This window comes from Nuphar pumila, chromosome 15, assembly GCF_984573655.1.
Source record: "Nuphar pumila chromosome 15, dmNupPumi1.hap1.1, whole genome shotgun sequence".
NCBI lineage: Eukaryota > Viridiplantae > Streptophyta > Magnoliopsida > Nymphaeales > Nymphaeaceae > Nuphar > Nuphar pumila.
This window is the reverse complement of record NC_143263.1, coordinates 46,874,205-46,899,257: the sequence shown is the minus strand read 5'-3', so window position 1 is coordinate 46,899,257 and position 25,053 is coordinate 46,874,205. Positions and strand designations below refer to the sequence as shown.

At 38.5% G+C, this 25,053-nt stretch overlaps 1 protein-coding gene across 2 annotated transcripts; it reads left to right on the top strand.

Annotated features, from left to right (window-relative positions):
- Positions 1–359: 359 nt before the first annotated feature.
- On the top strand, positions 360–13,667 carry LOC149815335 (auxin response factor 5-like). 2 transcript variants are annotated; one of them, XM_089988299.1, is made up of 14 exons: positions 360–727; positions 896–1,008; positions 2,735–2,833; positions 2,993–3,049; positions 4,757–4,912; positions 5,019–5,103; positions 5,398–5,488; positions 9,394–9,558; positions 9,895–10,017; positions 10,129–10,204; positions 10,307–10,433; positions 10,715–12,588; positions 12,673–12,863; positions 13,008–13,667. In XM_089988299.1, the coding sequence occupies exons 1-14, from the start codon at positions 697–699 to the stop codon at positions 13,141–13,143; spliced, it is 3,324 nt and encodes a 1,107-aa protein (XP_089844425.1). In that variant the 5' UTR covers positions 360–696; the 3' UTR covers positions 13,144–13,667. The 2 variants fall into 2 exon arrangements, 1 of the variants encoding a protein (XP_089844425.1); XR_016427814.1 differs by lacking the exon at positions 13,008–13,667 and having other exon boundaries at positions 363–727; positions 10,715–12,409; positions 12,495–12,588; positions 12,673–12,805.
- Positions 13,668–25,053: the final 11,386 nt, after the last annotated feature.

The following is a 25,053-nucleotide window of genomic DNA, read 5'->3' as shown; positions in this document are numbered from 1 at the left end:
TCCGGAACATGCCCTGTTGGGTTCGTTCGGCTCATTTACCAGCCCTAATAATGCATGTTTCAAAAGAGACGAATCGTTCTAAAATCAGTCAGCTAATTGACACTTAAAAATGAGGGCACCCGGGTTGAACGTAATAACCCAAAATGTTGGACGGCTTTCAGAAATAGCTGATAAATTAGGAGGTTTTTTAAATCAAGATATAAAACAAATTAGAGGAGAAGAAGAAGAAGATGGGGAGATATGGGAGGAACAGTAATTAACCATGGTTAGAGATCTAAACCCGAGAGGGTTAAGAGCTAAACCCGGCGGAAGGATGCTGTCGGCTACTAAAAACCCGCCCCCACCCCCACTCCACTCTTCTCCCTCCCTGGTCCTTCACACACCCCGCCCTCCTCCCTCATTCCGCCGTTTTCCGGCCACCCACTACCATAGTCCTGCCCCCCAAAACTACGACGAATCTTCGGAGCTGTGTACCGTATCTCGTTGGAAACACCCGTCTGGCACCGCGGGAGATATCTTCCCGACGAAACCCTCCGGTCGCGTGTTTCCCCAGGAGAACGGCCGGAAATTTAGCCCGATCGGTTTTCTCCTAAAGTTTGCCTTTCTCTCCGGCCTCGAATTCCCTCTCTTCCGGCGAAAATGCGACCGAGCCCTTGCGATTAACGGTGGGAGAGACGCCGCCGCGAAGTCCGTACGATGAAGGCCCCGACTAGCGTCGCAGTTGAAGGTGTGTATGTGTGTGTGTGTGAGAGAGAGAGAGACTCTTTTCAGATTGCTTTTCCCTTTGTTCTCCCGTCGCCGGAGATGCAGCGCCGGCCGGAAACCGGCAATCCGGTGGGCGGCGCCACCGGCGATCGGGCGAACGGGATGCTGACACGTGTCTTCTTGCGAGCAGGGGAGCGGAAGGGCATCAACCCTGAGCTATGGCACGCGTGCGCCGGCCGCCTCGTGTCGCTGCCGCCGGCAGGCAGCCTCGTCGTCTACTTTCCCCAGGGCCACAGCGAGCAGGTGAGAGAGAAAACTTGAATTTACGCAAACGCCCCTCTCTTTCTTCCTTAATGGCCTCCACGTCCCTCCCTCCTCTCCCTCACCTCCATTGGCCGTCGTCTCTTGCCGCTGTTAATCACTCTCTGTTTAGTCGCTAATTGTTCCGTTTTACTTCCTTTTAATCGTAATTAGCGATTCTGGGATTGGTCTTTTGGCATTAATCAAGTGGGGTTAATTTTTAGAAATGGTAATTGACGAAGTCTCGGATGGGTTTTTGGGCATTATTTTTTTTGTACGGCTGAATGTTGATTAAGAAAACGATTTGGGAAGTAATGCTCGCTGGCTTTCGGTCATGGAGAATGATCTTAATGGTCCCATCTTTTCCTGTAAAGACTAATTTGTTCCTGAGACGATTTACGACGGTCTTAAGTATAAAAAGTTGTATCTGTCATTTGTTGCGGAAATTCTGTTTTAACAGTGAAAAATAGTCCACAAAATCTCCTTCGGGCAAATCTCGGTGAGGACGAGGAAATATCCTGATAAATTCAAAAGCTTGTTTTTTGGGAAAATGTCGAAAAAATATCTATCAAACTAAATGTGAAAAATATATTAATACATTAAAAAGAGACTTTTTTACTCGCATTAATGTCGTGATAGAACGTGATATTTTCAAAAAAATAGGCGTTATTTTTTGAAATATCCCTTTCCCGTGATTTATATAGGCATTTGAACATATCTTGATGTTTGATGTGTGCTCAAGGATTCTAAATTTTCCCAGTTGACGAAATTGCCCCTGGCGTAGTTTTTGTGGGGGATGGCTGTTTGTGGAAGTTTCTCGATTGATGTTTACCCTTTTCGGGGAAAAAAATCTTGTGGCCACTCCTGGTTAGTTCGTTACGCGCTTCTTGGACCACGGTGGTCTCCTTTGGTCAAGGAAAGGGACGCCCCAGGAAGAAGACGAAAGTTGGCCATGTCCTTTCTATAAATGACCAAAGTGTCCCCTGTCCCCAGCTTCATCACCATTTGGTGGTGTTGGAGCGTTGGTGGTGATTTAGTTTAAGGTGTCCATGGGAATAATGTCTGAATCATATCATATGTTACAAACTATGTCACAAAGCTAAGGGTACCACCGGACAGATGATGCCCATATATGATGTGCAAATTCCAATCTTTTTGAAGGACACAGATTTTTTTTAAATTTTTAGTTAATAAAAATTATTTTTGATATTTTAATGCATAAAAATGCATTTTTAGTAAAATATTATCTTAAGCACTTAAAATATAAAAAATGCTAAAATAATATCCGTACGTGTCAGTGTCTGTGTCTGGTCGTGTCACTAGGGATATGACACTAAAACAACATGACCCTGTGACATAGGTTGCCAAAACACTTTTGAACAGTTAGTTAGGGTATGCAACATGCAAAAAGGAGATTTAGTGTTTGAATCTCATTGTTTCCACATCGATAAACCCAATGTGTTTTTTAGGAAGAATGAACAATTAAGACCATGTATTCACTGGGGATATGACACTAAAACATGACCCTGTGATATAGGTTGCCAAAACACTTTTGAACAGTTAGGGTATGTAACATGCAAAAAGGAGATTTAGTGTTTGAATCTCATTGTTCCCACATCGATAAACCCAATGTGTCTTTTAAGAAGAATGAACAATTAAGACCATGTATCCCATTGTTTTTGTAGATTCAACTCTTAAGTTCATGAGATATCCTTTTTGTAATTTTCAGGTTGCAGCTTCTATGCACAAAGGCAGCGAGGCCCAAATACCAAACTATCCGAACCTGCCATCAAAGTTGATTTGCCTGCTGCACAATGTGACACTGCATGTATGGCGTTGTGTTTAATTATGTGCATTGCATTTAAATTGTTTCCTGTCTTCTTTTCAGACTTATGGTCTCAAAATGTTGGTTAATTTCTAATGGAATTGGTTTCAGAACGTGTTCTAAAAAATTGCCCTTCTATTGTTGTGCTGTTTTTTTTACCAGGCTGATGCAGAGACGGATGAAGTTTACGCGCAGATGACTCTGCAGCCTGTCAATACAGTGAGTACATGCAAGTATACTGGTTTTGCATGCAGCGATAACAAGTGGTTGATGTTGTTTGCCTTGGCCACTCGTTTGATGAATTCAACACATGTTACCTACGTAGTATTCCTGTTACTAGAAATGTGCTTGTGCTCTGCACCAAGCAAACAAAGGAGAGAGAGAGAGAGAGAGAGAGAGAGAGAGAGAGAGAGAGAGAGAGAGAGAGATTTTTATAAGGAGTGAATCAATCTTATATGGTAATTCAAGAGTTTAAAAAATTACAAGATGCCATGTAGAGTAAGACTTGTTTTTTTTGAGAACTATATAAAGAAGGGCAAACAATTTTGTAATGACAGTGTCAAACAACATGGCAAGGAAGTCGATTTTAAAAAAGTAATGAAGCATCTGATTTTTGACACCTACTACACTTCTGCTTTTATAATATTTAGGATATGACATGTTATATCATTGTGCTGCCGCATGAATGCCATAAATGACTTGTAATCTGATTAGCAAGATATGTTGACTATTAGGCATATGTGCTTGTAGGGATGCACAAGAGCCTAGTTCAAGCCGAGCTTAGGCTGACTCGGCTCAGTTTGAATAAAAAAATAGCTGTTCAAGCTCAGCTCGAGCCCGAGCCGAGCTTGAACAGCTTTTGTCCAAACTAGGCTCGAGTCAAACTCGAACTTGGCTTGGCTTGGCTCGGCTCGAGCCGAGCATTTTTTATTTTAAAAAAATTGAACTGTTGTGAAAACAGTGGGTTTTGAACAATTGAACTACCCAACTTCTCTGTACAAGGCTAACACCTTACCCGTCTAAGCAAGACCACTTGATATGTTAAATTTGCAAACATAAATTGTACATATACTATAAAGTCTATACTCTGTGCATTATTTAACAACACAAACTGAGATTAATTGGGCTAATCGAGCTCAACCGAACTTGATTGCCTGATCAAGCTCGGATCGTTTATGTGTATTGAGTTTGAGTTTGTGCTCAAGCTCGACTCGTTTATCTACCCGAACGAGTTCGAGCTGAGCTTAAACGAGTCGAGCTCGAGCTAGCTCGGCTCGTTGTGCATCCCTATGTGCTTGTCTATCGTACACAATATTTTTTTGTCTACATGGTATATCCATATAACTGTTGATCATGCTTAACACCTTAACCAACTGTTGCTTTAGCGTCATTAACCCAATATTTAAAAGTAGACAGGTCAACCAATGACTAGACGAAGTTAACACACACACACATCATGTTGATCACATCTATATGGTCAGATTTAAGAAAAATACAAAAGAACCTATGAAAATCCCAGTTCTCATTATTTCTAAATGCGCTCAAAGGTAGCATTTCCCATTGATATAAGAACTTCTGTACCAGAAACAATGGTGTCTCCAATTATAGCTCATTTGGAATGTAAAATATGTGTCTTCTCATCATCCCATAGTGTATGAGACAAATGTATGCATTTTGATTAGGGTCATATATATATATATATATATATATATATGTATATTGGCTACCCTCGTGGGTTCCAAACCACCTAGTTGAAACTCATAGGGGATGTTGCCATCTCATCATTGTCTCACAATGAACTGATACTCATCTACTTCATGCACAATATTTCATGTTTTTCATTTTTATATGTTATGTCAAGAAATTTAGAGCTTCCTTCTTCATGTGCTCACCCTGATGTTTGTTGCTTTGTCCTTTTCTATCTAGTATGACAAGGAGGCACTGTTGGCATCTGATTTGGCATTCAGGCAAAATAAACCACAACCAGAGTTCTTCTGTAAGACTTTGACAGCAAGTGATACAAGCACTCATGGTGGTTTTTCTGTTCCACGTCGTGCAGCAGAGAAGATCTTTCCTCCTCTAGTAAGTGCATTTTAGGCCAACAATTTATTGATTAGTTGATTAATGTACTTTTCTATGGTTAATACATTTTCTAGCTTACTTAATGTATATTTTTCTTATGCACTAGGATTACACAATGCAACCACCTGCTCAAGAGCTGGTGGCCAGAGATTTACATGGCAATGCATGGACGTTTCGCCACATCTATAGGGGTAATCTTCGTTTTTTGTTCTTCCAACAATTTTCTATTGCAATGATCTGACTTGAATATTTAGGATTTTTGTTGTAGCCAGTCCACAATGATGTGATGCAACCTAGTGCTGACTTCAATTATTGATCAAACTCTAGGAAAATTGGAGCAGATTGATTGACTCATCAGATTAGCCCTTAAACCTTAGCGATCAAGTTGTCTAGTTTATGTTTCATCATTAACCTGTATCTTTGAGAATTTAATTGTAGTTTCCTACCATGATGCAAAACTAAGATTTTTTTTTGGTTTGCTACAGGTCAACCAAAACGGCATCTTTTAACATCAGGTTGGAGTTTGTTTGTGAGTGGCAAGAGACTCTTTGCTGGTGACTCTGTTCTGTTTTTGTGGTATGATACACCCACTAACTGAATGAACTGTGCTAAAAATACTTGGCCATATCTATCCTAATGTATTGTTGAAAGCATGCACTCTATCTTATTATTAGAAAAGGGTAAGTAGAATAATTTGAATGGCACTAATATGTCAGAGACAATTATTAGGAGAATAATTGGCAGACTATTGTGTAATACTTTCTGGATATATCTCTCTGATCTTGATTCGCACTTGACCCATTCTTTTTCCTTTTTTCAGCCTTCCAAGTTTTGTTACAGAATACCAATCAGAGACTGTTCCAATATGTTGATTCCCAAAACCCTTGTCATATAAATGACTGAATTAGACTTCTAACATCTCTGGATTATAATTCTAGATATTTAGTTCTATGTATGCCTTTACCTCATCCCTATACAACAACAACAACAACAACTACGCCTTCATCCCAAAACAATTGGGGTCGGCGATATGAACCAAAAAAGAAAATCATTTTGGGTCTTCCACATGAATCCTTCTCCTCCAATCATTTCTATCCAATGCCATGTCCTCGGTGAGGTTCAAAGCATTCATATCATTTCCTATCATCTCCATCCAAGTCTTCTTAGGCCTACCCCAACCTCTTTTAACTAATATATTTTCCCATTTCTCCATCCTTCTAACTGGAGCATCATTAGGCCTTCGCCGAATATGTCTAAACCACCGCAAACGATTTTCTCTCATCTTATTTTCAATGGATGCAACACCTACCTTCTTACGTATCTCCTCGTTTTGAATCTTATCTTTTATTGTATTTTCACACATCCATCTAAGCATACGCATCTCAGTTACACTCATTTTTTGAATATGATGTCTCTTGGCAGCCCAACATTCTGTACCATATAGTAAAGCATGCCTAATTGTCGTCCTATAAAACTTTCCCTTCAACCGCAATGGCATTCTACGATCGCACAACACTCCAGTTGCACTTTTTCATTTCATCCACCCAACCTTTATCCTATGATTTACATCTCCATCAATTTCTCCATACTTTTGAATGATAGATCCCAAATATTTGAAACAGTCATCCACCGGTATTTCTTGCTCACCAAGCTTCACTACACTCCCATCACTACTTCGTTGCTTACTAAATCGACATTTCATATATTTTGTCTTACTTTTATTCAACTTAAAACCTCTTGCTTCCAATGTCTATCTCCATAATTCTAACTTAGCATTAACCCCAGCTCTAGACTCATCAATCAAAACAATATCATCAGCAAACAACATGCACCACGGCATATTTTCTTGAATTGATCTCGTAAGCTCATCCATTACTATAGCAAATAGGAAAGGGCTTAATGCAGATCCTTGGTGTAACCCAACCATTATAGGAAAATTGGTTGTCACCCCTCCACAAGTGCGGGTATTGGTTATTATTCCTTCGTACATATCTTTAATTATACTAATGTACTTGAGAGAAATACCTTTCTTCATCATTGTCCACCAGAGAAGGTACTCTATCGTATGCCTTATCCAAATCAATAAAAACCATATGCAAATCTTTGTTCCTCTCTCTATATCTCTCAATAAGTTGTCTAAGAAGATGTATAACTTTCATAGTTGATCTTTCAGGCATAAAACCAAATTGATTCTCCGATATCATGACAACCTTCCTCAACCTATACTCAATCACCCTCTTTCAAAGTTTCATAGTATGACTCATGAGTTTTATACCACGATAGTTTGTGTAATCTTGTATATCACCCTTATTCTTATATAGAGGCACCAAAGTACTCTTTCTCCACTCATTAGGCATCTTATTTGTCCGCCAAATCTTATTAAAAAAATTTGTCAACTATTCTAAACCTTTCTCACCCAAGCATTTTCAAGCCTCGATAGGTATACCATCTGGGCCAACTGCCTTTCTTAATTTCATTTTCTTCAAAGCCTCTGCAATTTTTTTCTTTTGAATCTTGCACATGAAGTCACTATTCATCTCATGAAAAGGAATGGAGAAGTCTCCAAGATCCTGAGCATGACTTTCATTAAATAGCTTATCAAAATAATCTTTTCATCTCTCCTTAATCTCCTCATCTTTGACTAAAACCCTTTGCGTTTCATCTTTGATACATCTAACCATACCCAGATCTCTCGATTTCCTATCTCTCATCTTTGCAAGCCTATAAATATCCTTCTCGCCCTCTTTGATATCCAACTTGTCATAAACCTCCTGATATACCTTATCCCTCGCGTTTCGAACTACTTTTTTAGCTTCCTTCTTTGCTATCATATACTTCTCTAAATTCTCATTATCACGACTCTTACTTAGATTTCTATAACACTCTCTTTTAACCTTAATAGCTAATTTGACATCCTCGTTCCACCATGATGTATCCTTACCTAGCGGTGCACCACCTTTAGACTCACCCAATACCTCCTTAGCCACATTTTTCATGCCACCCGCTATCTTATTCTACATTGATTTTGAATCCTCCTCGAGACACCAATCAACTTCCTTAACTATCTGCTCTACAAACATTCCTTGTTTAGCTCCTTTCAGCGCCTACCACTTAATTCTAGGATCTATCCTATGTCTATCCCTTTTGCGGCATTTTCTAATTCTAAGATCTAAAATTAAGATTCTATGTTGTGTAGCTACACTTTCTCCCGGTATAACCTTACAATCGATGCAGCAACCCCTCTCTCTCTTTCTAAGTAGGAAAAAATCTATCTGACTCGTATTAACCCTACTTTTAAATGTTACTAGATGAGACTCCCTCTTTCTAAACCAAGTGTTTGCTAAGATCATATCATAGGACAAACCAAAATCTAAAATCCTTTCTCCACTTTCGTTTCTTTGTCATATACCATAGCCTCCATGGATACTCTCGAATCCATCCCTACTAATGCCTACATGTCCATTAAGGTCACCGCCGATGAAAAACTTTTCTCCATAAGATATCTCTTGTACTACTCCATCTAAATCTTTCCAAAATTAACGCTTAATGGAATCATCTAAACCTACTTGAAGTGCATAAACATTAATAATATTAATAATATCTGTACCTAATACTAATTTAATAAGTAAAATCCTATCACCCTTCCTACGGACCTCAACTACATTATCTATAAACTCACGACTAATAACAATCCCTACTCCATTCCTATTCCTATTTATTTCTTTATACCAAATCTTATATCCCCAAGGTTCTATCACTTTTGCTTTCTTACCTACCCATTTGGTCTCTTGTAGACATAAATATCCATCTTTCTCCTACACATAACATCTACTAACTCTACCAACTTACCAGTTAAAGACCCTATGTTCCAAGTGGCTAACCTAATTTTATGGTCTTGAACTATCTTCTTTACCCCCACCCATCCAACAAAGTAAGGGAACCCTTGCCTATTTGACACCACACCCGGGCGTCGGTGTGACGCGTTGCTTCTGGGCGACGACCTAGCAACCCTTGCCCATTTATCACTGCCTCCGGGCCTATAGAGTACAGCGCGTCGCTTAGTAGGGAACACTCCAACGAAATTCTCATATTGGTTCATATTCATAGGGTGTGACTAAGTTTTTATGTTGACTGTCACTGGCCTACTGCAACCCTCCTCCTTTACCTCATCCCTATATTCCTAGAAATAAGGGAAACATTAATTTTCATTCAGCCTTCCAAAACAGCTTTGCTGGAGATCATATAAAACATAGACTTCAACCAACCATTTGTGATGTATTGGACTTTGTTGCACCAGTCTCTTAACTGTTGCAAGTTTGCAGCTAGCATCTGCTCATGAAACTATTTAGTTGCGCCTTGATTGACTGAAATCAAAGCCTTTTTCAACTCCATAAAAAGTTGATGTTTCATCATCTTGATACCAATTCTTTGGGCTTTCATAATTATTGCAATAAAAACTTCACTTTTGTGGTTGTGAGCAGGGATGTGAAGTCACAGCTTCTCTTGGGAATAAGGAGGGCGAACAGGCAAGCCACTAATATATCTTCATCAGTTTTGTCGAGTGACAGCATGCATATTGGAATTCTTGCTGCAGCAGCTCATGCTGCTGCAAATAGTAGCCCCTTCACCGTCTTTTTCAATCCAAGGTCAGTTGAAATAAATGCTTTATCAAAATTCCATTTTTTCTGTGGATGGATGTATCAGAAGGTCTAGATAGCATGCATACTTTTGTTATCATTGCTAGCCAAAAGAGATCTTGTAACATTTTGTCCTGCAATTAACCCAATTGAAGTGGTTGCATGTCAAGAGAAATATAGACGTGAACTTCAACACTACTCACTTTTTGATATGTATGCCCGTCTATTGTGATTTTATTTCTTTATCTTTTCCAAATGGTTGCAGTTTTGTTAAATGCTGTTTTCATGAGTTTAAATATGCATCTATCTGAAGCTAGGTCCTAAACTCTTGTTTCATGCTTATAGAGCAAGCCCTTCAGAATTTGTTATTCCACTGGCCAAGTATAACAAAGCAGTCTACAGTAATCAAATATCTCTTGGAATGCGCTTCCGAATGATGTTTGAAACCGAGGATGCTGGGACTCGGAGGTACTCATGCTGTTACTCCTATACTACTGAATTATTTCACTTTTATAATATGACCTTGTAAATCACTTACGATGTTCAGGTAGAATATGATCTATGTACTTTGTTGTGCAGATATATGGGTACCATTACGGGCATCAGTGATATAGACCCTATCGGGTGGAAAAACTCGCAGTGGAGAAACTTGCAGGTTAACTCATGATAGGCGTAATTTGTTATGGACCTTTGGTATTTTTCAGTTGCTTTAATACTATTTCCAGTTATTTGACTAACATTTTATTTAATTATTCAGGTTGGCTGGGATGAGTCAGCTCCAGGTGAAAGGCGTAACCGGGTTTCAATTTGGGAAATTGAACCTGTGGCTGCTCCTTTCTTTATCTGCCCTCCATTCTTTGGATCAAAGCGTCCTAGACAACCAGGTATGCCATGAAGCCTTAACCATACTACATGTTTTGGATGTGATTCCATGAGTTACATGGGTATGAAAATGAGGTCTGTTGGGACCTCAAGTCGGGCTCTTTTATGTTTAAGGGCTAGCTGCCAATGGTCACTGACAGTTTAGGTCCAGTCTTTTGGTGGTTTTCATGGATTAGGTCCAAAATTTCCATGCATGGTTGTCATCATTACAAACAAGGTGAGGTATCCTAGTAGATCTGGAAATAGGATCTCTAACCAAAACAAGGTAGGGATGATTTTGCAGATGATGAGTTAGATATGGAGAGCCTTCTCAAGAGGACTATGCCATGGCTTAGTGATGAAATTTGCATCAAGGATTCTCAAACTCAGAGCTCTATAATCCCTGGCCTAAGCCTGGTTCAGTGGATGACCATGCAACAGAATCCCCATCTAGCAACTATGGCAGTTCAGCAGGACTACCTACCGCCATTAGCATCACCTGTATCACCTGCACTACAAGGCCTTGGAAATAACACGGATTTGTCAAGACAGTTGGGCTTGCAGTCTCAGATATTGCAACAGAATAATTTTCAATTCAATGCTTCAAGGCCGCAGCAGACACAACAGATTGATCAATTGCAGAAGCTGCCACCCACAATAGGCCAGCTTGTATCAATAGATCGTCCCCAACAGCAACAACAGCAGCAGCAGATCGATGAAATTAATCAACAACAGCAACAACCACAGCAGAAGCAGCAATGCTTAACCAACCAAACCCTCCTGCAAAATCCAATCCAATCCCAACTTTTACAGCCTCAAGTCCTTGGCTCAAATTGCCTACAGAAGCAGCAACAATTGCTTCCACAGGGCCACCAGGCAATACGTGGTCTTCTCCAAAGCCAGCAGCAACAACGAGGAGCTCAACACCAAGACAGTGCTCAAAACCAACGACAAAACGGGATCCCAGTTCAGACCAGCATTTTTCAGCAGCAGGCACCAATCCACCAGACATCCCAACAACTGCAGCAGTCTGAACAACAAATTCAATTGCAAATGTTGCAGAAAATTCAGCAGCAGCAACAACAATCCCTCCTGTCACGGTCTGCTATGACACAGACTCAGTCAACCCAGCTGCGTGAGCAGCATAGGCAGCTGCTGTTGGAAACACCAAAACAGCTATCACAGCCACAATCAATGCCTCAAAATCAAACACAACACGTGGTGCAAATGCAACAGCTGCAAGAGGTAGGAAAGAATTTACAGACAGGGGTTCAATTTTCTCAAACTCTGCAGCACTGGTCACAGCAGAAACTTCAACAGCAACCAAGCCTCGCGGCAGGCATACCTGCACTGGTCCTGCCACCAGCATCTAATTTCATCTCAACATCTGATAACAGTTTAGTGGTGAATGGAACACCATCTGTGGTCACGGACGATGTGCCATCTTGCTCTACATCACCTTCCACCAGCAGTGTTCCTTTGGTTAATCAGTCTGCCATCACCAAGAACGGGAGGAGCAATGGTTTGGTGCAGGAGATGGGCCAGTCTGTTGCTACCGTTCTGAATCATAGTGTTTTGGATGCTATGGAAAGTGGATGCAACTTCGCGAAAGTACTGCCGAAAATTGATGTCAAGCCATCAGTGCCTATCATCAAGCCCCAAAACCAAACTCCTCCACAGACATACCTAAGTTCCGGACAGATAGATTACCTAGACACATCATCGTCTGGAACTTCTGCCTGCATTTCTCAGACAGATGTGGCTCTTCAGCAAAATTTTGCACCATCTCCCTACAACCCATCATCCTTGATGTTCAGGGACACCTCCCAAGACGAAGAACTGCAGACTGATCCTCAAAACAATTTCCTGTTTGGAGTTAACATTGATAACCAATTAGGCAGCATCCCACTGACACCTGATCCATTGCTCACAAGAAGCTTGGACTCTGGAAAGGACTTCCAAAACCAGGTTTCAACAGGAAGCATCCTTAACAATTATGGTAATCCCAAGGACATTCAACCTGAATTGTCACCTTCCATAGTTTCCCAGTCATATGGTGTTCCATCAATGGCTTTTAACTCCAGAGTTTCTGTGGATTCAAGTATCAATGATAGCAACTTCCTGACCAGAGGTTCATGGATGCAACCGCAATACCAGAGAATGCGAACATTTACAAAGGTTCTCAAAGTCTAGTATCTTCTTGTTTGTTCATTCCTTGCTATGAGCTGGATAATGACTAGATGATTTCTTCTTCTTGTTAAGGTATACAAGCGTGGTGCTGTGGGCAGATCCATAGATGTTACCCGCTACAAAGGATATGAGGAGCTCCAGCGTGATCTGGCTCGCATGTTTGGAATTGAGGGCCAGCTTGAGGATCCACAAAGGATAGGATGGAAACTTGTCTATGTAGATCATGAAAATGATGTCCTACTTCTTGGTGATGATCCTTGGGAGTAAGTCTAATGCTTCTTTCAGCTACCTTTCCATGTGTTTCCACGTCTTTAACATGCTTTCAACATAAGTTAGGTTCTCTGATTCACTAAGACGAGTAGTTTGCAATCGCCAACTGGAACTAATTTGTTTGTTGTATGCGACAGAGAATTTGTGAACTGTGTTCGATGTATCAGGATACTGTCACCTACAGAAGTTCAGCAGATGAGTTTGGAAGGAGATGTGACAAATAACATCTTGCAGAATCAGGCCTGCAGTAGTTCAGATGGTGGACATGCATAGGGGGGCCAACTGTGACCAGAACTGGGTTAACCTATCATTTGACCACTGAATGTGTGGTGGCCAAATTTGTAAAATATGGACCAAAAGAAATCCTTCAGTACACGTAAACTAGGGGCACCTGCAAGCATAAAGAGCATGGTATCTGGCTCTTGCAGCTTCTAAATTCTCTTTCCACCATTATATATGGATGGCAGTTTATCATTTTCTAGGAGCACCACTACTAGATTAATTACACTACGCTTCAATTTGGTACCCCTCAATTGTGCCAAGCCACTGAAGCCATTATGGATCCTTCATTTCCAGATTGAAGCCAGATTCGGTAGCTGAATTTCAGTCTGTTAAGATATGATGCTTGTAAGATTATCCCTTTTCCCTCACCTGAATTTTTTTGCTCCTCTTAAGGAAAAATCCCTTTTCAGAAACTTGTGCTGAAAGGGTTCCTAATGTAAAAAAGCAATTTAGGTTATTTTTTTTTTCCTTGTGTTTGTGTAAACAGCTCTAGATCAAGATAATACTTTTCAGAATGATCGTGAGGGATGCTGGAGAGATAGACCACAAATAATCTTTCTTTCAATGGTGAAGGCTTTCTTTCAATGATTGGCATGCAAACCATGAAAAATGCTCTTAGTACTTTTTGGATGACACCCTAAACCAGGGTGAAAGTGTCGAACCAGGTTTTACCCAAATAACTGGTTGGTGAATCCAATTTTTGGACTTTGAATCCTTGGCACTTGAATTAGCATAATGTGTGTTGGAGAGAATCATGGATAAAAACAAAACTGGGACAACAATAAGGGTTGTACATGTACTAGTACCAAACCTTATAGGGTCCAGGTATGGTGATAAATAAGACCTGATTAAAACCTGGGTTCGGATCCAAAGGTCCGATTAATGCATGGATCTGGGTATAGTTTGTGAAATTTTATACCAGACCTGGGCCCGACTTGAGTTTCATGATAAAAAATAGTAGTTTACCAGGTATGGCCCGGGTCTAGTTCATGTAGTTCTTATCGGGTCAGTGTATGGTTTCTCTTATAGTGGGTCCAATTAGACCTGGGTCTGTACCCACATACCCAAAAATCGGGGCCAGGTCTGGTTCCACCTGGGTCCGAACCAAATCCTACCTATTTGATACCCTTAGGTAACAAGGACGTTTGTGAATTTTGCAATCCACATGGTAGTCTCTTTTTGCCAAATTTCTTCATAAGAAAGTTCATGCAGAATTGATCCCGTAACTAAAGTAGCTGTATTTAGCTCTCGACTTCTCACATCCCTGGTTTCAATTAACGTGTAGCATTGACCCAATCTTTCCCTTTTTCACCTTTTCCTATTTGAGGTATAGTACTCTACCTAGAGGTCTGGTTGTAAAATTTTCAGCTCAGGGCTCGCGTCATGTTTCTAAATGTATGCTGGAATAGTGAATTTGGTTACTAAGAATTTCTGATGTTCCTGCTTTGGCTAGAAAACTGCACAAATTTTTTTAGAGAACTGGCCATTTAGGTTTGATGAATATTGGAAGAAAGTTGGAACAGAACCATTTTTTTAGAGAACTGGCCATTTATTTGATGAATATTGGAAGAAAGTTGAACTAGGAAAACAAGGGAATCCTAGTGCCAACATGGTTGGGTTTTGCCTCAAAACTATTGTGTTAGAACATGGTTTTTCTTACCTATTACCCTACGTTTACATAAGTCAGAGGGTTTTCATTTCTTTCTAAAAGTTTGGTCTAGAACTTCACTAAGGTTTATATAGTGGAGAGTTGCCTTTATAGACCAAGCCCCATTGGAGGCTTGTCAATTGAACTTTGGACTTTAGATTTGGATTTAGCTTTAGCTTTGGACTTGGGTTTAAGGTTTTGGTTCGGCCTGAATCAGTTTAGTGTGGTTTTATCATGGTCATTCTTGAACTTTGACCATTCTTTTTTATACTTGGGACAATTTATCTCTAAGACCAAGATCGTCTCTCTTTAGTTGTTTACCAACACACTTTATAAGTTTTGACCAACCATTTTGGACCTAGACCCAGTCAACCCAAAATGTTGGATTGCATGACCCATTTAATGGTCCAATGTTCCATGATCCTCCATCTTAATTTTAAGCCATTGATTGTTGGTTGTGCCCTTATTTTTTTGATGGATTTGACAAGGTCATTTCTAACTTGTTGAATGCCCTTTTCATCCTTAGACTTACCCCAAACCATAGCCTCTCATCTACTAGGCGTTTGACCATTAAAGTCATTCATTGCTACTTGTTTTCCCTCCTTTATTGCTAGCCATTGAGCTGAGGCTTATATATACCCCAGCTCTCTTCCATTCTCTCCATGGCTCTCCCAAGTTCTCCTCTACTCTCTCTCTCTCATGAGTTCTCCTTTTCACCCTGCTCTCTCGCTTATACGAGTTCTTTCTCTCTTACTCTCCCTAGTACTATTTCTATTTCTCTTTAGTGAGTTCAAATTTTGATTTAGTCAAGGCTCTCTGTAAATCAAGCCTAGGGTCTGAACCTAAGTTGATCCTAAGATCTACCTAACCTAGTTAAGAGGTTAGTCAAGGTGATCCATGTCAAGTTGCTCAGTCTCATCTAGTGCAGGGCATACCCAACCAACTTTCACGAGTAGGCAAAAACTCGATTGTATCTTGAGAGCAGAGTTACACAAATACCCATTGCACTAAGGACTCCATCTTAAGTAGGGTAACTATCACTTTAAAGATAGTGTGTCTAACGCGTACCTTCGAGCACGCTTGGTTAAAACTCAATTGCCATACCCACTAAGGTAAAATTTTCAACAATTTTAAAGTGATATGTGACAACGGCATCATAGGGTAAAAGCGAATATTATGAGGTATGTCTTTATTTTTTTATTTAATTTGGTACATTTATATAGATGCTTAGACATATGTCTTGGTGTTTTGGGTGACCATATGCCTAATCTAATTAATAGAATAATTGAAATTATGTTAATAGTTCAAACCACTATAAAGTATATAAAAAATATGAGTGTTTTTCATGTTTAAAAGGTAGAAAATGGCTACATGCATGATCGTCTGTTTGGACCCTTTAATAGATCCAAATTTTGTTGTTTGGATCTTATCTTAGATCCAGATTCATATCTATATCCCCTTTAGGCTTTTTGATCTTGAAATTATAATTAATTTATTAATAACAATGAGAGCTTAGTTTTAAAAGTGGTGTATTCACTTGAGGTCATTATAGTTTTTGCGTTTGAAATACTGTTTTGGATCCTATCTTGGATCTGGATCTATTTTCAAATTGATTTTTTGGATCTGTTTGGGATTGTAATTCATCTAGCATGTATTTTTAGATAGGCATATAAAAAATACATTATATCATTTTATGGCCTTCGCCAGATCTTGGATTTGGTTCATTTAGCCTTTGACCTACTTCTTATAATTTTTAATATGGACCCATACCTATTGATCTTGTATGTCAGATCCAATTGTGTTTGTAATCTTTTAAAGTGTCATAAGCATGCTTCTGTGTTATATAACTGTTAAAAAAATGGATTGGACCCTATCATGACCCATTTTGATCATGATCGATGATTATTGTCTTTGGATCCAATTTAGATCCATAATTTTGTGACTTGGATATCAAGTACCTTATTATATTTAATTCATGTTTTGGGTCAAATATTCAATGGGCTATTTAGCGTGGTAGAATGTGTTAATTAGTTATCTTATGTGATGAATAAACAATTTATCTTTGGATTAAAGCAATAGTGTATTATTCTTCTAGATTCATATCCAATTCAAAAAATCTTTACTTGATATATTTGAATGGATAACCAAAATCAGGCTTGAATGATGGTCATTGATAAAAGATTTTTTTTAAATAGTAGACCTTTTGCATAATAAAATATGGACTCATGAGACCGTAGGATACATTTTTAAATAAAAATATAATATTGGCATGAAGTCCTAAGTTTATAAATCTTCATCAATATGGTTTTTGACATAATGATATTATCCATTTTATAAGGGTACAAATCTTGATGAACTTACTAAGTAATTAAGATTGACATCGATTTGCTTATAGGTGATTGCAAGTTGTTTGAGTTTGAAAAATGATTTTAAGTAAATTGGTCAAGTGCAACCCAAGATTCAAACTCAATCTTAAGATCTATAATAAACATTGGTTCATCAAAAGATAATAGATTTTTTTTGTTGTGACGAACACGTAAGTTCATTATGATTGAATGGTATCAAGGCAAGCATACTAGAGGACAACAATGATTCAAACAAAGGGTGAAACATAGATATTGGAACTAGGACCTGTTATGTATGTGTGAAACATACAATATCATAGGAGTAGCCAAGTAGTCTACCATCATGAAGCTAATTTATATGGTAAAAGGGAGTGTTTAACTTAATTTTACCTCCAAGTTATGTCTAATCCTTTAAGATGTGAATCATATACCCACAAAGACGTTGTCTGTCTACTAATTTTGATTCTTGATTTATACGGACTCAAACAAGCACCAAGAGCGTGGTATGAGAGACCACGAAGTTTTCTAGAACTATCTGGTTTTTTCATTGGTCGGGTAGACTCCACTGTATTTATTAAAAATCTAAATTTAGATATTCTTATTGTGCAAATTTATGTTGATGATATAATATTTGATTCTACTAATGATTTTTTTTTGCAAAGATTTTGTTAAAGCCATGCAAGAAGAGTTTGAAATGAGCTTGATGGGTGAATTGAACTACTTCCTTGGACTTCAAATAAAGCAAACTGAAGAAGAAATCTTCATCAACCAAGCCAAGTATACAAAAGAACTTCTTAAAAGATTTGGTACATACTCATCTAAATCAAGAAGAAATCCTATGAGCACAACTACCTCTCTTGACAAATATGAAAATGGTAAAATTGTAGATACTAAGCTCTATATAAGTATGATCAGATCTCTATTATATTTAACTACTAGTCGACCTGATATAATGTTTTGTATATGTATGTGTTCTAGATATCAAGCTAATCCGAAGGAATCACACTTAATTGTTGTAAAACAAATTCTTTGATACTTGAAAGATACTTCAGACTTTGAATTATTTTACCCGAAGTCATCTTTCTTCGATTTAGTTTCATATAGTGATGCAAATTTTGCTGGAAGCAAATCTGATCACAAGAGTACTAGTGAAACTTGTCACTTCTTATGACATTCCTTAGTCTCTTGGATTAGTAAAAAACAAAATTTGGTATCACTCTCAACAACTGAAGTAGAATACATAGTAGCTAGTTTAACATGTACACAAGTTAATGCAATGGTACGGTGTGGACTTAATACACTGATCCACGATCCAAAATCTAATGGATCCAAACGCACACGGAAGCTTGAAAGATAGAGAGTCAGGACAGAACTCTGAGACACGAGTTTTCGGGACCCGAGAATTGTACATTGACAGAAATGATTCAAATGAAAGTTGTACATGACTTGCACAAATTTCCAATGATTTAAAAAACACTAGATTCGGAGCAGGAACGTCCGTTCCACGGAGTCAGAACCGGGACTGCTAAACAAGTCCAACACAGATTGGCGATTTTCATGGATAGACTGTTCAAAGGGATTTTCAACCCCTCAAACCATAGAATTTGCAAAAACTCACAACTAACAAAACGAAGGTCAGATCCAAACCTTTCCAAAACACTTAGAATAAAAATTTTTTAAGTTTTCTACAAACATCTACGAATTTTTGAATTTATGAAATGATACGAGTTATTGTTGTAGGAAGTAAAATTCAAATATTTGACAACAGTAGAAATTGATATTTTTGAGGAACTTAGGAAATGATTCAATCAAAACTCAAAACATAAAAGATATAGATCTAGATTCTAGCTTTCCACAAAATCAACAAAATTAAAATTTCATGTAAGAAATCTTTAGATAACTAAAATATACCGAATACTACTATGAAAGTTCTGTAACAGGAATGTAACAGTGGACTTCTGTCAGCCCGACACTTTGACAGCAAATTTCAAGGGTCCAAATGAACGATTCTCGAAAAACTTTCAACTATAAAGTTATAAGAAATTGTTTTAGCTTTTCAAGAAGCTAAAGAACGTGAAAATTTGTTCAGTATTGAGTCACATATGTTTTATCAGAGACACCTCTGTTATCTTGTAACAACGTTTTGGTTTTTTTGATAGGGTTCGAGTTCATTCACACACAACAATAATTCGAAAGAACTTAAGGCCAAACAAGACAAATTATAATATAAAACATTTCTAATCATGTATTCACAACTCTCTAATGATCTAATACAACTTAGCAACGATAAATCATGAATAATCACAAAACAAATGTGAACAAGAGTGTCAAAAGAACTAGAACGAAGAACCGATGATAATATCCGGGTTGGGATCGATAATGGCTGCCGTTGGGAAGCAACCGACGCCACAAGATGAACCCAAACAGTAGGAATGGATTCCAGCAATCACAAACAAGTTTTCACAACCACCATGAGAATGACTTCTCAAAAGCTCACTCTCTACACTTACAAGGTAATACACAGTTTCACCTTCTTCTCCAAGCAATCTTCCACCAAACATCCACACTCCAGAAATCCCATCCAGCCACCAAAGAAACTCATGAATTTTTCAAAGAAGGAGCAGCCCCCCTTTGCCTTAGTCAACCTCCCCAATTAAAAGCATTGTAGCTTGGGAAGGGTCACAATAAAAAGGCCATGGGTCTTCCCAAGCCTTGCACCAAAAATGAGCGTGCGAGGCATCATTTTTTGCCAAGAGCTAATAAATATCCAACAATCCATTTTTTTGACTTTGGACTGGTCAACAAGATTTGAATGAGGTCCAAGATGGACCATACTTATGCGGCGCCAACTAGGATCCCTCATTGAATACGGATCTCAATCCAGATTCGGATCGTGCAGTTAAATGAATCCTGCACCAACACATTAGAGAAGCGAATATGCGAAAAATAAAAAACTACCCTTGGACCCCATACACCCTCTAGTACCACAAAAAAAATCCTATAGGGTACCAGAACTATCTGGATTCATAGAATCTAGCTCCTAAAAAAATAAAAAAAAGATTACATGAAACAACTATTGCCGATACATTATCCAAAAAATTCGATTCCACAATGGAATCAAAACAAAAGAAGGGGCACAACGAGCATCAACTAAATGGTAGATCCACTAGGACAAGGAACGCCCTACAAGCGTGTGGATCACCTTGGGTAGTGATACCCGGAGCAGGTCTGGAGAGTTGGATTGGGATCCAACTCTACTTCTGAATTCTGAATCTCTAGATGCTCTGCATCATCCCCCCCAGGTTGAAAAGGCTTTGTCCTCGAAGTCGGCTCCTCACCTTCAGCATCACCACGGTACTGCTCTAAGTGTTTGACGTTGAACACGTTCGAAGTTTTGAATTGAGGCGGCAACTGAACCCTGTAAGCAATAGAATTAATGATGTCAGTAACTGTACAAGGACCAATGCGCTTAGGCGCCAATTTACCATGTAATTTAGGAGGTAAACGTTCTTTAGTAAGAGTAACCCATACCAGATCTTCAAGTTCAAATAATACCTGTCGATGCTTCTTATCATAGCTTGCTTTATACTTACTGATGTTGTCTTGAAGATTCAAATGTACCTATTCATGAATATCTTGCAACAAGGAAACATGATCTTAAACAAAATTTAAAAAAGGACCAACAACAGGAATAAGAGCTAAGTCAACAGGAGAACAAGGATTAAAACCATACAAAACAGTAAAAGGGCTAAATCCAGTAGAACGATTCACAAACTTATTAAAAGAAAATTCAGCTTGTGCAATTATTTGAGATCATGATATTGGTTTATCATTAATTAAAGCTCGCAACAAATTTCCTAAAGACCAATTAACAACTTCAGTTTGACCGTCGGTCTGAGGATGATGCACAATGCTAAATTGTAGATTGGTTCCTAACTTCTTCCATAATTGTCGCCAAAACTGTCCTACAAATTTAACATCTCTATTTGAAGTGATAGTTTTCAGAATGCCATGCAATTTATAAATTTCCTTGAAAAACAAATCCGCAATATGAGATGCATCCATGGTTTTTCTACATGGAATAAATCGATCCATTTTCGTGTATCGATCGACTACCACAAAGACAGAATCAGAACCATGAGAGGTCTTAGGTAACCCTAAAACAAAATCCATGGTTATGTCTTGCCAAGGTTTCTCAGGAATAAGCAACGACAAATATAACCCAACATTTGTGACATTTCCTTTTGCGATATGACACGTATGACATTTTTTCATGAATCTATTCACATCCTTTCGTATGTGAGGCCAAAAATATGTTGAAGACACTAAATGCAGTCTTGTCTTACCCAAAATGTTCCTCATTATGTATCTCAGAAATCAAACATTGTCTCAAGGAACAGTCTGGGATACAAAGCAAATTGTCTTTAAATAAAAATCCTTCAACCAGGGAGAAATTGTCATGAGGATGACTATTCACTTTATTAATAATTTTTGAGAAATAACTATCTGACTCATATAATGATACGAATTCCTCAAAACCCCAAACAGATAATTTCATGGTAGACAAGAGAATGGTTTTCCTACTTAAGGTATCAACGACAACATTATCCTTTCCTACCTTATGTTTCAGAACGAATATGAACTCTTGCAGATATTCTACCCATTTGGCTCTATGAGCATTTAGCTTATGCTGACCATTGATGTATTTGAGAGCCTCGTGGTCAGTATGGAGAATAAATTTGTGATAAATCAAATAATGCCTCCAGTGCATTAATGCTCTAACGATAGCATATAATTCTTTATCATAGGTGCTATATTTCAATTTGGCTTCATTCAACTTTTCACTAAAGTAAGCAATAGGCTTACCTTCCTAGCTTAACATAACACCTATACCTACTCCAGATGCATCACATGACAATTTGAAAGCAAGTTTGAAATTAGGCAAGACTAACACAGATGTTGAACAAAGATAATATTTTAAACACTCAAATGATTGTTGAGCTTTTGAATTCCGTTGAAAGGTTTTACCTTTGATACAATCGGTCAATGGAGCAGCGATACTGCTAAAATGCGGAATGAACCTCCTATAGAAGGAAGCTAACCTATGGAAACTACGAATGGCAGTAATGGAGTTTGGCACATGCCAATCTCAAATCGACTCAACCTTTGAAGGGTCAACAAATATACCTATCGTCGAGACCACGTAACCAAGGAACAAAACTTCAGTGGCCTAGATGACACACTTATCTATAGATGCATAAAATCGTTCCCTTTTGAGGATATCGAACACTAAACGTAAGTGTTCTAAATGTTCAGGTTCAGTTCGACTATATATGAGAATGTCATCAAAATAAATGACCAAAAATTTATCGTTATAAGGTCAAAAAATTTGATTCATGATTCTCATAAAGGTAGATGGAGCATTGGATAGACCAAATGGCATTACGAGCCATTCATAGAGACCATCATGAGTTTTGAATATAGTTTTTCATTCATCGTCAGGCCTAACTCGTATTTGATGATATCCGTTACGCAAATCTAGCTTGAAAAATATCTTTAAACCAGTCAGTTGGTCTAACAGATCATCCAATCTGGGAATGGAAAACCTATACTTGATGGTTATTTTATTGATAGCTCGACTATCAATGCACATCTGCTACATTCCATTCTTCTTGGGTACAAGAAGGGAAAGAACCGCACATGGACTAAGACTTTCACGAATGTGACCCTTAGTCAATAATTCTTTAACTTATCTACGAAGTTCTTTATACTCTATAGGACTCATGCGATAATGTGGAGCATGTGGCAATACCGAGCCAGGATATAAATCGATATGATGTTGGACTTCCCACAGCGAGGGTAATCCATTTGGTAATTCATCAGGAAAGACTTCATGAAATTTCTCTAACACGGGTGTGATTCTAGGATCCATGGTGTCAGACTTTGACTCACCATGCGATGAATCAAAATCAATAGAGAACAGAAAATAACACATGCTAGATTGACTTAGAGCCTCTTGAAGCTCATGTCTAGCAATAAAAGCACTTGAAAGCTTAACTTTCGAGGATGCAGGTTGGGATGAAGTGGGGTGAGAAATTTGGGTGGTAGCAGGAGTACGGGATGATGAAGCAGATGAAAATGTCAAAGACAAAGGTGGTAAATCTTTGAACGACTTCAAATGAATCTTCCGCTCTTTGAAGGTGAACACATATGAGTTAGATCAATCATTATGTATAACAGAGTGGTCATACTGCCATGGTCTTCCCAAAATGATATGACCAGCATCCATAGGGAGCATATCACACCAGACTTGATCAAAATAGATGTTTTTAATTGAGAATTTGACCAAGCATTGCCGGTCAACACAGACATCAACGCTCTTTTGGAGCCAAGACATCTGGTAGGGACGGAGATGAGTCTTACAACTCAAACCTAACTTGGTCATGGCTTCAACTGAAATGACGTTCTCACAGCAACCTGGGTCTATAATGAACCGACACACTTTCCCATTGATGGTACATGCAAACTCAAAGATGTGAGTTCTTAGCCATCAATCACTTGTTTCTTGTCTCGGGGCTAAACAAACTCGCCTAGTGATGAGTGTTTCACCTCTATCTGGTAGCAACACATCCTCATCCACAAATTCTTCTTCTGGTTCTTCTTCAAAGAATTCAATCTCCGGGTCATAAATGAGGTCAAACTCGGGATTGAATTGAGCATCCTCTTCCTCATGAATTCCTTCAACGAATAAGGCCTTGCCACGACATTCAGTGGACTTATGACCAGGTTTTCCATAAGTATAACACTTGATGGGAGTGCTCAAACTAGAGGTTCTAGTCTGGTTGTTGTTATCGTCGCGAAAATTTTTCCCGTCTTCCTCTTCCTTGTGAAAGAGAAAGAGGGAAACGCTTTAGCGCTTCAAACTTGACCGGATTTTGGAAAATGTTTTGAAATACTCACCTCCGTTTTGAAAATTGCGGGAAAATCCATGGGATGGGGCTCGACCTGTCGGTATGAGGTTCGATCGTTCCTGCCGCCTTTAACAGGGGTAATCGAACCAAGGACCAAAACTATGCTTGACTTAGTTAAATCATTAAAATCATGTTCTATCCTAAATGCACAGAGAATTCAGGCATGTGCTATGAGATTTTGAAAGATGGAAGTAGGAAAACATGATGTATGCTCAGAAAACCTTTGGGGTTGAAAGATATTTCTCAGAGAAAAGGTCAATTTCTCAGGAAACTCAAACGAAAAAGAGTTTTTGAAATCACGAGAAAGTTCATAAAGATGTGGGAAAATCATGAATGGGTGAAAATCCTGAGAAAATAGAAGTGATTCTTGAGAAAAGGTAAACATTTGAAAAGGGAAACACTTCTAAGGAAAACTCGGACTTTGAGAACTTTCTTAGGAAAATGATGGAAAATTTATAGGAAAACTTATTGGAGAAGAAAAACTGAACTTGAGAAATTGAAATCCTGGGAATCTTACCCTTGAAATACTTGGAAATCGATTTTGATCTTTGAGAAAGGTGAGAGACTTCTTTTGAAAATCTTGAGAAAATAACCTTTTCCATGGAAAATTGTGAAAAAACTTGACTTGGGAAAACCGATTTTGGAAAATCCTCAGAGTTTCTTGAGAAATTGATTTCTTGAGAATGAAGTTTTCTTAAGAAAATCACGAGAAAACCAATGATTTCATGATGCAAATGATATGAATGTATGAATGCACTTTGGAAGATTTTCTAAGAAATTTGTTGGAAAGATGTGTATTAAGTAAAAATGAATCCTTCACATATTCTGACTGTGGCCATGAATATGTTCAGAGTTTATTTGATTTAATGCACAATATTTTGAAAACATTGGAAATATGATGTGCATTTTCAAGATAGCCTAAGAGTGTAGGCTCAAT